The 12,874-nt window shown below is 43.8% G+C and overlaps 1 protein-coding gene across 2 annotated transcripts in view; it reads left to right on the plus strand.

The window, feature by feature from the left end:
• Positions 1 to 12,874, plus strand: part of LOC139391634 (triple functional domain protein-like) — a 134,532-nt gene that overhangs the window by 96,468 nt on the left and 25,190 nt on the right. For both annotated transcript variants that reach the window (XM_071139023.1, XM_071139031.1), the window contains one exon: positions 2,189 to 2,444. In XM_071139023.1, coding sequence (XP_070995124.1) covers positions 2,189 to 2,444 — 256 coding nt within the window. The remainder of the gene's footprint in view (positions 1 to 2,188; positions 2,445 to 12,874) is intronic.

Raw genomic sequence — 12,874 nt, forward strand, 5'->3', positions numbered from 1 at the left:
AGTCTTTACTTCAGTCTTCTGTCTGATGTAAGACAATGGTCTGCTTCTACAATCCCTGCAGTTTAGGGCTTCACCAACGGTGGCTGTTGGTCTTTGTTGTGGAACAGCGGAGGTCTTCACAGTATCATTTGACACGTTAGACTCTAGAGACGTCTTTTCAACAGCATTTCAAACTGTAGCCTCAACCAGACATGTCAATTCGAATTTAATATTTCAAGACATCATTTTAATTTGGACTGGCTTCCTGTGAACCTGTTGACTGATAAGGGACTGTCTGAAAACCAAACTTTCGTTAGACTTTTCCTTTCCATCTCAGAGATGAACATGAGAAACATGGTCCTTCTTCAGGAAGGAACAGTGTGATTTTATCAGGCAATAACAGCGCAGAAGGACATCACTCCTACTCACAGTCAGAGCTATATTCTCTCACACAAACACTCCGCCTCTTTAGGGACCACGTTTCCCTGCCAAAGCTGGACTTGCAGTTATTCTGCTCTATGCAGCTATGCTCCTAAATCAAGGAATTAGGTTCAATTTGACTTAGCCACAGTGGGTTCAGTCCCAAATGCTACCCTATTCCCTTTATAGGGAACTACTGGACAAAAATAATGCACAGCCAAATTAATATGGTGACATTTGGAAGACATGCATAGTATGTCCTTTTCTGTATGTGTCCTTCCTGACACAGTGTAGCTCTGGTTCTGTCAGGGTACAGAAAACAACACAGAGAAGGTCAGTCAAGGTCACGGAGAGGTGAGGAGGGAGATTCCATGTGTCTTCTCATGTACACTAATGGGCCGTGGTTCCTTTTAATGCAGGGAACAATCACTCACAGTCAACTCTCTCTCTTTCTCGCTCTCTTTTTTTACTTTCTCTCCCCCTCTTTCTCTGCCTCTCTCTCTGTCTTTCTTTCTCTCGCTCTCTGCGTCTTCGCCTGGTGTTGTGAGATCTGTGAGAGGCAATGACAGAGCCGAGTTGTGTGACGGCGACGCGTCAACGAGTGTGTCAGCCTCCCACTAACTGTACCACTCTCTGTGTCAGTGTCATATCTCCAGCCTCTCACTGGATAAGGCACAGCTGGTACAGTAGACAAGGAAGGGAGTGCTTTGGCTCTGGTATATAGTACCTAGATACCATCGTAGGGCCATCGGGCAGAGGGATATGAGAGTAGGTGGGCCTGCGTGTGACCTCAGGTCAGTGTGGTTCAGTGTTAAGTTAACCTTGTGTCTCGTCGATGGATTAGATTCAGCATCAGGAGCATCAGAGTATGAAGGAGAAGAGGACAGAGGACAGAATCATGGAGAACAATAAAAACTCAGGTCCGGTGGCTCAGCTTTTGAACTCGCTGGCTTTGCCTCACTACCAATGGGTATGTATGGATCTCTAGCAGTTACTAACTAGCCATGTCGGTGGGATGTTGGTTGGAGTCTGTAATTGGTTTGATTTGATAGTCATTTGAAGAATGTGTTGTCAGTGTGGAACTGCCGAGGGTGATCGTCATTCTCCTGTAACTGATTTCCCTTGTATATATCCCTCAATATATATTTTAATGGCATATGTGGCACTTTAATGGTCGTGTTTTTCCCCTGCATCTACTGCTTTAGAATGCCAGAGCGTTTCTTGAGTCATGTTGAGGCATCTGAATGTGAGTCTAGTGACTCACCAGAACGACATGTTTACAGTACAACTCAGTACAGTTGAGCTACAGTAGCTACATTATGTGGTTGGTTTGGAGCCTGCACTGTGCTGATGGCACATTCTAATGGCCATCAGAATAAGCTCTTACTCTAGCCTTGTGACTGAGACTGGGTCTGGGGAAACGGAATGACTGACAAGTGGCAAATCAGCAGTTCTCAGGGGGACTTGGGGACCTTCAAACCCATATAAGAACTCAGTTGTTGACATGCTAATAATAGACTCGCTATTGCTGATTAGTACATCCTGAGAATCTCACCATTTAATGACATGTAGTTATATTTCACACCCTCATTATGATACTGCTCCTTAACATCAATAAATTCAGGCTGTTTCTTCATAACCTCAAACTATTCCTTTATGTCATGTAATGTTTATAGTAAACCTGACATACTCTCTCTCCCTCGCTCCCCCTCTCTCTCCCTCCCTCTCTCTCTCTCTCCCTCTCCATCCCTCCCTCTCTCTCTCCCTCTCCATCCTGCCCTCTCTTCAGCTCTCTGGTGGCTGTGAGCTGACCGTGGTCATCCATGACTTTGTGGCTAGTAATGGCAGCAGCTCTGAGCTGACTGTACGGAGGGGTCAGACGGTAGAGGTGCTGGAGAGGCTTCATGACAAGCCAGACTGGTGCCTGGTGAGGACCACGGACCGCTCCCCTGCCCAGGAGGGCATAGTACCCTGTGCCATGCTCTGCATCGCTCACTCACGCTCCAGTATGGAGATGGAAGGACTATTCAACCACCACCACAAAGGTAGGCCTTGATGTTGGGACTGAGAAGGCTGGAACACACACAGATACACAGACACAGATACACAGACACACAGACACAGATACACAGACACACTGTCAGCCTTGCTGTTGTGAGGCACCTGGAATGCAGTAGAGGAAAAGATGACATGCACACATCATATGGAGATCAAATAATATGTTCAGCAAAAGTAAAAAAGAATGTCTGAGGTCTCCCGGATGGCACAGTGGTCTAAGGCACTGCATTGCAGTGCTAACTGTGCCACCAGAGATGCTAGGTTCGAGCCCAGGCTCTGCCACAGCCGGCCGCAACCGGGAGGCTCATGGGGCGGCACACAATTGGCCCAGCAACGTTCGGTTTAGGGAGGGTTTGGCCGGGAGGGATATCCTTGTCTCATTGCGCACTCCTGTGGCGGGCCAGGCGCAGTGCACGCTGACCAGGTCGCTAGGTGTACTGTGTTTCCTCCGACACATTAATGCGGCTGGCTTCCGGGTTGAATGTGTGTTGTGTCAAGAAGCAGTGCGGGTTGTGTTTCGGAGGACGCATGGCTCTCGACCTTCGCCTCTCCCGAGTCCGTACGGGAGTTGCAGCGATGGATACCACGAAATTGGGGAGAGGCGAAAATAAAAAAAGAAAGTCTGGCGTCAATCTACCGCTAAGGTCTGGGAAAACACACATATACACACAAGTATACATACACACACAGGCATCTAGTGGGCGAGTGTGTACTTGCAGCCAGTGAAGGATTCCAGGTGCTCCCTGGTTTACAGTCTGTGGAGAGCTGTTGATGACTCACATGCTGCTGTGGAAAACATATGGATTACCATCTACATTATTCTGTGGGAATTCATACATGCATGGATGGTTCGTATTCATCAGGCATCAAACAGACTACCTGACTACTTGTCCAATAAAAAACACATGCATTTTTGTTCATTTTTTTCATTTCTGTTACAAAATGTTTTGCTACCTTGTGGTTTTTCTTTCTTCAAAGGAGAAGTAGTTTTTGAGCTCCATGACCTGACCCCATTCCAGACCCCAGGGGATGAGGTCAAAGAAACCTGGGTGGCACTTGGAGCTTCTGTTCTGTCTTGACTGAGTCACTCAGTAAAGCTTTGTTCCTGTCAGACGGCCCGCCCTCCTCCTGTCCTGTCTGTAATAAGATAGAGGTGATGTTTGTGTACTGTATACTGGTGGTTTCCATGGTGCGGCACAAGGCTACCTGAGGTGGCAGGTAGCCTAGTGGTTAGAGTGTTGGGCCTGTAACTGAAAGGTTGCTGGATCGAATCTCCTAGCTGACAAGGTCCAAATCTGTCGTTCTGTGTCTGAAAAGGGCAGTTAACCCACTGTAGGCCGTCATTATAAATAAGAATTTCTTCTTAACTGATTTGCCTAGTTAAATGTTAAAAATCCATGCCGATAGGTTTCCTAAACATTAGGCTCTTCATCATTTTATAGGGGAGTGGGGAATCCTATATTTCTATTGGCTTAAACCAGGTAGTGTTTGATGCATGTTACACACTTGGATGGTTTTCTCTAACTAATAACAAACTTAAGGATTTCCCATCCAGGTCTTTACTATTCTACTACCTTCAAGTTTCACGTGTGCTTTTTTCCCATGTTTTTTTCTGAGCGCCTATAGGAGCATCAGAACTTCTTAGATGGTCTGTTCTTATACCCACGCAGCAGTGAATTGTTATGCAGACTGCTAAAACTACAAACTGCTAAAGATTCCCCTCAGCAGGGCTCTTTTAGAACTAGGAGGATGAACCTGTCCTTGGTGCTCCAAGGTTTGCCCTGGTAAATGTCTGGGAGTTGTAGAAGGGAATGGATGCATGTGTCTCACTAACTCACAGGAAGACTATTCATTCATTGTTTTTCCTCATTGCATTCCCCATCCCTTGGACTTAGAACAAAGCCCTTGCTGGCTGGTTGCCTGTGGTGAGTTAGTAGATGTCATAGCTTGTGTAAATCCTACAATTTCTCAGAAAACGCTGTTGATGTGACTCCTGTGATGTTCGTGCAATTAAGTTTGTAAACTGAATTAGACTAAGTTACTGCTTTTTGGCTATTTTTGTATTTTCCAACTTTAGGTCCATGGACTAGGACAGAGTTCCCCAACTGTCTGCCTTCGGATGGTTTTATTTGGCCCCCCAAGTTTTCTGAGTAAAAAAAAAAAGATATATGTATATTTATATACATTACATTTTGATTGTTTTGATTACATTTTGATTGTTGGACATAAAAGACTATAAAAACACCAGAAAATCAGCTCCAAGATTTTGGAAATCTGTTTCCAGGTATTCCCACGCACAATAGAGAGATTTTGTGATCGTATACAAATAATAATAATTCATAATAATTGATTGGATCTATATAGCACTTTTCTACCAACTGTCAAAGTGCTTTAAATAGTAGGGGGAAACTCCCCTCATCCACCATCAATGTGTAGCACCCACCTCAGTGATATATGGCGGCCATTTTTGTGCCACAACGCTCACCAAACATCAGCTATTAGGTGGAGAGGTGAGGAAATATATGCCAACACGGTCAGGACACCGTTTTTAACATCCCATCTGAAAGACGGCACCCTACGCAGGACAATGTTCCCAAATGTAATCAAGGTTTGAAATTATGTTTCGTATTTTTGTCAAGTATTATTTCTGTTTAGGCTTCTTGCGGTCCATCTGCAGTGTAAATATATAAACAGTGCCTTGCGAAAGTATTCGGCCCCCTTGAACTTTGCGACCTTTTGCCACATTTCAGGCTTCAAACATAAAGATATAAAACTGTATTTTTTTGTGAAGAATCAACAACAAGTGGGACACAATCATGAAGTGGAACGACATTTATTGGATTGGCAACAATGCAAAACGTTATGTTTGGCGTAAAAGCAACACAGCTGAACACACCATCCCCACTGTCAAACATGGTGGTGGCAGCCTCATGGTTTGGGTCTGCTTTTCTTCAGCAGGGACAGGGAAGATGGTTAAAATTGATGGGAAGATGGATGGAGCCAAATATAGGACCATTCTGGAAGAAAACCTGATGGAGTCTGCAAAAGACCTGAGACTGGGACGGAGATTTGTCTTCCAACAAGACAATGATCCAAAACATAAAGCAAAAGTTTAGAGGGACGGCCAGGTCTTGGTAGATTTGCAGTGGTCTGATACTCCTTCCATTTCAATATTATCGCTTGCACAGTGCTCCTTGGGATGTTTAAAGCTTGGGAAATCTTTTTGTATCCAAATCCGGCTTTAAACTTCTTCACAACAGTATCTCGGACCTGCCTGGTGTGTTCCTTGTTCTTCATGATGCTCTCTGCGCTTTTAACGGACCTCTGAGACTATCACAGTGCAGGTGCATTTATACAGAGACTTGATTACACACAGGTGGATTGTATTTATCATCATTAGTCATTTAGGTCAACATTGGATCATTCAGAGATCCTCACTGAACTTCTGGAGAGAGTTTGCTGTAACTGAAAGTAAAGGGGCTGAATAATTTTGCACGCCCAATTTTTCAGTTTTTGATTTGTTAAAAAAGTTTGAAATATCCAATAAATGTCGTTCCACTTCATGATTGTGTCCCACTTGTTGTTGATTCTTCACAAAAAAATACAGTTTTATATCTTTATGTTTGAAGCCTGAAACGTGACAAAAGGTCGCAAAGTTCAAGGGGGCCGAATACTTTCGCAAGGCACTGTATTTTTTATCAGGCTCCGGCCCCCTGACCATCCGCCCAAGAAAAAATTGGCACGCGGCTGAATGTAGTTGAGGATCCCTGGACTAGGAAATGCCACTATGACTGTCCCCAGCTAGATCAGTGTGGACCGAAGTGTACAGTAGGGGGAATAGGGACCATCAATAAGTTCAGCGTATTTCTAAAATGTGTTAAAGAGACAGTTGCAACACCTCCCTTCAGTTGCTGATTCAGCTTAAAACGGTTACCTTCTCGAAGGTACCAGGGAGGCCTTAGATTTTTTGGTGTGGCGCACGTGTGTGTGTGTTCCGCGTGCTTGTGTTGTGCACGTTGCACACATGTATGTGTGTGTGTGTTTGATTCTTACAGGAAACAGGCTCTGTGGTTAGTGCCCAGAGATCCTGATGAGAAAACATACAGTTGAACAGGGAGAGCTTTGTGTGGGCTGCCTGTTTTACTCCTCCATCCCTGTATGCACTGCAGGGTAGATTGAGATCTGGCTGTACAAATGTATGAGGCACCTTAGCAGCTACAGACAGTCACACTGCTGAAAGTTGTCTTTGTGCATTGTTTTTGGCAGCAATAAAACTAATTTAAGTGTTTTGAGCTTAGCTTAAATAGGGACATTGCAACTGTGCTGAAAAGTAAAGCTGCTACTAAAGATGCTACATTTCTACAGTGCATAATGCTTGTGGAAGCTGAGCCCATGCTGTTTGAGTTCTGGAGCTTCTACTAGGGGTTTTACGTTAAAGTGTGCCTTCTGATTCTGAATGTTCCTTTGGGACAGAGGAGGCTTGCCCTCACAGCACAACAGCCCACTCTCTGGGACAGTGGAGAAGAGAGAGCAGAGCCAATCCCACAAACACAGCAGACTGATCTCATCTGAGCTAGAGGATACAGCTGCTTCCTATAGCTTTTTCTTAAACTACATGATTCTTTATCTGTTTTATATCATTATTTTGAGGAATTGGATTTTAAACGGTGTGAGAACTTGAATAGTACCTTGGCAGGTTGCCATGGCAAATGGAATACGGTCTATTTTTGCTGTTAGTCCTCTGTACCATATGAGTTCTCAAGCGGGACCCTCGGAAAACTGCAAATTCTGGCTGCTGGATTTGGGTATGTAACGATACTGTATAGGACCTATATAGAACCCGTCCTTTAAGTGTTCCAGTCCATTAACGGTGTAGAACAGCCTCCAACTTTGTAATGGATTGTTATTGTTGTGATCATTGGTATAATCAAGTCAAATATTTAATTATTGTTTACATGATTTTGCAGCATACCTTTAGCATATCTTTTTTCACAGCCTACTGTAGAGTACATATCAACAATAACTTCTGTATTGTATGTGACGGCCTGGGGGATAAGTACCATAGGCTATTATATTGATTGAATGGGTGTTATGGAGTGGATTATATGGGTGCATAAAAATGATTGAAATACCATATTAAAGCTGGCACGCTTTGGATTAGATTAAGAGCTTCTGAGTCACATGTGGGACAGACACAGACAACCAGACAGACAGAGACACACCGGCAGGAAGGCAAGCAGGCTGGCTGGCTGGCTGGCTGGCTGATTGACTGACTGAATCAGCCATGTTGACGGAGCGAACACCCCAGTGCTCTCCAAACCCTATCCTCCACCTCGCCCATTCACCAGGATCAAAAAGTTAGCCAGCTTACTTTCCTGAATCATCTTTAAAAACTCCATAGTTCGTATAGCTCATAGAGAAAGATTGACTTGAAATTGAAATGGTATGAATAACTTGACATGATCAATAACCCATAGCTTTCTGATCAACAGTTAGCCGGCTGATTGATCATTGCATTGTGATGATACACCCCTCTGGTGATATTCTTATTATTGTAGACATGAGGAGAACAGACAGACACACACTGCATATCACAGTCCATCACACAGCTGGCTTGGCCTGTGTGCCCTCCTGTCCTATGTCCGATGAGCCTTGGTAGGTTTCCCAGGATGTGGGCCAGACATCTTAATCCATTTGTGACAGTGAGGACAGTGAGCCACCACTCTCTGATTGGCTTGGACTGTGCCACACCTCAGTAGGGCTGGCACAATTACCTTATAACCGTGTAATCAACGGTTATGGATGAAGACCGTCGTGAGAATAAAATATTGGTCTTAACTGTTTTTTTAAAAATCATGAGTTTTTTGCTTTTGTGGAACGAACACGGGAGAGAGATGGGACTGCCAGGCATTCTTGTGGTTGAATCCGTTTCCGCGATAACATGGATAATTAACAATTAACATGATGAAACTTTGCTGCTTCTTGCAGTAGATGTAGAAATAGCTAACGTAGAATTCAATAAAACATGCTTGGAACCGCTAACTTTGGCAAACTCATGGGTACACTCGCAATGGCTGCCTGGTATTGTGATTAGGGCTGTTATGGTGACAATATTACCTCCACACCGACGGTCACGAATCATGAAGGCAGTCAAATTCCACGTACCTTTTTATTCACTGTAAATAGACTTCTCCAAGCTCTAATCACTCTGAACTCAATGCAAATTTAATCGAAAATCTAATCAAACACTTCATGAGAGCCCATGAGCTCATGTTGTGCAACATTTCTGTAGGCTACGCAATTGCCCGAGAAAACAGAGTGATGGGCTCTATTAAAAAGAGGAGGATCCCATCAGCATTCTATAGGCTAGGCCTACTATATTTATTTCTCAACTTTCCTAATATTAAGCACAATGCTTCTCTTAACAACAGGAACCACGGGAAAAGCGTCCTCCATTTGCTATTTAAGTGCATAAATGACATGTATTTATTTCCTGCCCCCGTTTCGAGACAGGTGCATGATAATGGTGCATTCTAAATCAAAACAAATTTCACACATATTATTTAGTATATGTAAAGACAAGACTAAATCAATAAGTGTCTGATGGGTGACAATATGAGACTATCACTTGTGAATGATGCCCAGCGTAAGGCAAGAAACAATGCATACCTTTTTTTTGCGACTTTATCAAATTAAAGTCCCACACCTTATGTAACCTATCCCATAGCATATCCAGCAACCTTTCGAGTACCTGCCCAATGCTCTAACCACTAGGCTACCTGCAGCCCCAAAAATAGAATAGGTCAACTATTGTACTATGGGGGATAGTAGATTGGCAATAGGCTAGTGCTTTTGTTGTTCGTTAGGCCTACTCATCATTGGCTGACGAAAAGTAAATGTGGACAGTTCGTCCAATATATTCAATATGCGCCTCGGAATTGGATAAGGATGCACACAGTTGTGAAAAAGACCCGATGAGGTGAAGGAGAGCAATGTGAGTGAGAGGTGCGTCAGGGCACGCAGCACGCAGGGAGAAGGGAATTACAATTATTATATTCAGCCCAATGGCACAATGGCCACTGGCCACAAAAGGCACGTATTTTCTTAGGGGGCATTACGACCACACAAAGGGGATGCTGCCGGGAAATTTGAGGCATTATCAAGTGCTTGTCAAATTGTGAAGGAGAGACTGATGAAGTGTGTACAGCCTGCACAAAAAAAACAAAGCAGAGCTCATGCCTTTTAATGCAACTTTTTTCAAACCATCATTAGATTAGCGTTATATAGCCTAAGAATGTATTAAAAATCAAATATCACAACTAAAGTTACGTAATAAACTCTAAATTGAAGATACAGAATAGCCGCATGTGCGCACTCCCTCAAATCGTTTGGAGGGAGCTTTGTTCAATTGTATTCTTCATACTATAAAATCCTGCCATGGAAATCTAGGTAAATCTTGTCTGCTAAATGAACGAATGTAGCCCACAACCATATGACATAGCCAGATCAGGACCTAACATGCTATGCTATTCTGTTCCTCTGAAATGTACTTTTCTTCACATCATGCTTCTTTAGACCTGTCTAAAATAAATAATACATTTATTGTGATGGTGTTAGCTGTATTACATGGATTTATTAAATGTAGATGTTCCAAAAGTCTGCATCAGTGGTTTGTAGGCTATGTGTGGAAGCCAGGAAATGCTAAATGTGTTTAGGTTAATTAACGGTCAATTACCGTGGGACCAGCAGTTATTTGCTTGACAACCAGCGGCTGAGGGGCGCTAGAGAGCGTGCTATGGAGTAGACTTGCTTTTCTAGAGCTCCTCTCTATTTTGAAACAAATTAGTACTTATCTTAACCTCTCACAACCTATAACTTCAAACAAATATGACAAAGGGAAAAGGCACCAAAAAAGGGGACGCTAAACAAGATAATTTGAATGAGATAGACAACGAACCAATTTCAACGTCGCCGACCCAAGAGGAGTTAGCTGAAGAAGCTAACTTCCAAGAGTTCCCCACAGATCCTACTCAAAGTGACATACTGGCTGCCATAAACTCACTAAGCAAGAAGGTGGACACAAGGTTGACTGATATCTCAAAGAGTATTGGGACTTTGGCCGAAACTGTGAAGGCAATTAAGGGAAGGGTGCATGAGGTTGAGCAGACGACAGTCGAGGCCAGGCTACAGGACATAGAGAAACAGTGCGCAACGTAAAAAAATTACAACGAAACCCTTAAAGCCCGACTGGAAACGCTCGAGTTGCATTCATTGAAGACGCCAGAACATCCGAATATGTGGGATCCAGGAGGACACTGAGAAAGGGAAACCCACTGAATTCGTCTCGGAGCTGATACTGGCATTGCTGGGGAGTGAACACTTCAAAGGGGCCATCCTGATCGACCGCGCACACAGATCTCAGGCAACGAAGGCACAATGAATGGCTTCGTTGCCTGAATGGCCACCAAGGCCATTCATTGTACAGTTGCACTAGTCAAAGGTTCCCCCTGGCTAGTCAAAGGTTCCCCCTTAACTACAGCGGAGCCAGGGTGTCTTTCTACCCAGATCTTACCTTGGAGGTGAGGAACCAACGGAAAGAGTATGATGAGCTACGCAACAAATGCAGGGCGGCCAACATCCGATATGGATTCCTCTTCCCAGCCCGGTTTAAGGTGACAGTCGAGGGATCAACACGTACGTTTGACAACCCAAAAGAGGCCCACCTGTTCTTGACAAGCAAGCTCCCTGGCTGAGGATACAGAACGGCTGTGTCAGCCGGCTAAATGGCCAAATACAGGCCAGGAATGTGTTTGAATTTCCAGCCTATGTCTTTTCGATCAGAAGATCAGAAATTGGGACTTATATGATAGGTGAGATGTTGTGGCTAATATAGCATTGTTTAGCATATCATGTTTTAGCGCCACTCACCCCCTAATGTGAGAGTTAAGAGTTATTTAATATTAGTTTATATGCGGAGCATCTATAGACGACGAGTTAGTTCAAGCTGTATGTCTAGACACCCTAAGGTTTGTGTGTTAGCCAAGGAGTGCTTCATTTGGGGAAGTCACTCAGTAAAGGGACGAGAGGAGGGACGGGAGGGGGGATGGGGTCTGTGTTTTATGTTCACGTTTATTAATACAGGTGGCATGACAAGCTCCCGCAAACACTGTATGAGGCTACAATAGCACTGATCTTGAAAAATGATAGAGATTCCATGGAGATGGCGTCTTATCGCCCCGTGTCGTTACTCCCCATAGAAAACAAGGTGTTGACAAAGATATTGGCAAACCGATTGAAAAAATATATTTCTGAAATCATACACCCTGACCAGACAGGTTTTTATCCCGGGCCGACATACAGTGCCTTGCGAAAGTATTCGGCCCCCTTGAACTTTGCGACCTTTTGCCACATTTCAGGCTTCAAACATAAAGATATAAAACTGTATTTTTTTGTGAAGAATCAACAACAAGTGGGACACAATCATGAAGTGGAACGACATTTATTGGATATTTCAAACTTTAACAAATCAAAAACTGAAAAATTGGGCGTGCAAAATTATTCAGCCCCCTTAAGTTAATACTTTGTAGCGCCACCTTTTGCTGCGATTACAGCTGTAAGTCGCTTGGGGTATGTCTCTATCAGTTTTGCACATCGAGAGACTGACATTTTTTCCCATTCCTCCTTGCAAAACAGCTTGAGCTCAGTGAGGTTGGATGGAGAGCATTTGTGAACAGCAGTTTTCAGTTCTTTCCACAGATTCTCGATTGGATTCAGGTCTGGACTTTGACTTGGCCATTCTAACACCTGGATATGTTTATTTTTGAACCATTCCATTGTAGATTTTGCTTTATGTTTTGGATCATTGTCTTGTTGGAAGACAAATCTCCGTCCCAGTCTCAGGTCTTTTGCAGACTCCATCAGGTTTTCTTCCAGAATGGTCCTGTATTTGGCTCCATCCATCTTCCCATCAATTTTAACCATCTTCCCTGTCCCTGCTGAAGAAAAGCAGGCCCAAACCATGATGCTGCCACCACCATGTTTGACAGTGGGGATGGTGTGTTCAGCTGTGTTGCTTTTACGCCAAACATAACGTTTTGCATTGTTGCCAAAAAGTTCAATTTTGGTTTCATCTGACCAGAGCACCTTCTTCCACATGTTTGGTGTGTCTCCCAGGTGGCTTGTGGCAAACTTTAAACAACACTTTTTATGGATATCTTTAAGAAATGGCTTTCTTCTTGCCACTCTTCCATAAAGGCCAGATTTGTGCAATATACGACTGATTGTTGTCCTATGGACAGAGTCTCCCACCTCAGCTGTAGATCTCTGCAGTTCATCCAGAGTGATCATGGGCCTCTTGGCTGCATCTCTGATCAGTCTTCTCCTTGTATGAGCTGAAAGTTTAGAGGGACGGCCAGGT

This window comes from Oncorhynchus clarkii, chromosome 3, assembly GCF_045791955.1.
Source record: "Oncorhynchus clarkii lewisi isolate Uvic-CL-2024 chromosome 3, UVic_Ocla_1.0, whole genome shotgun sequence".
NCBI classification, from domain to species: Eukaryota; Metazoa; Chordata; class Actinopteri; order Salmoniformes; family Salmonidae; genus Oncorhynchus; species Oncorhynchus clarkii.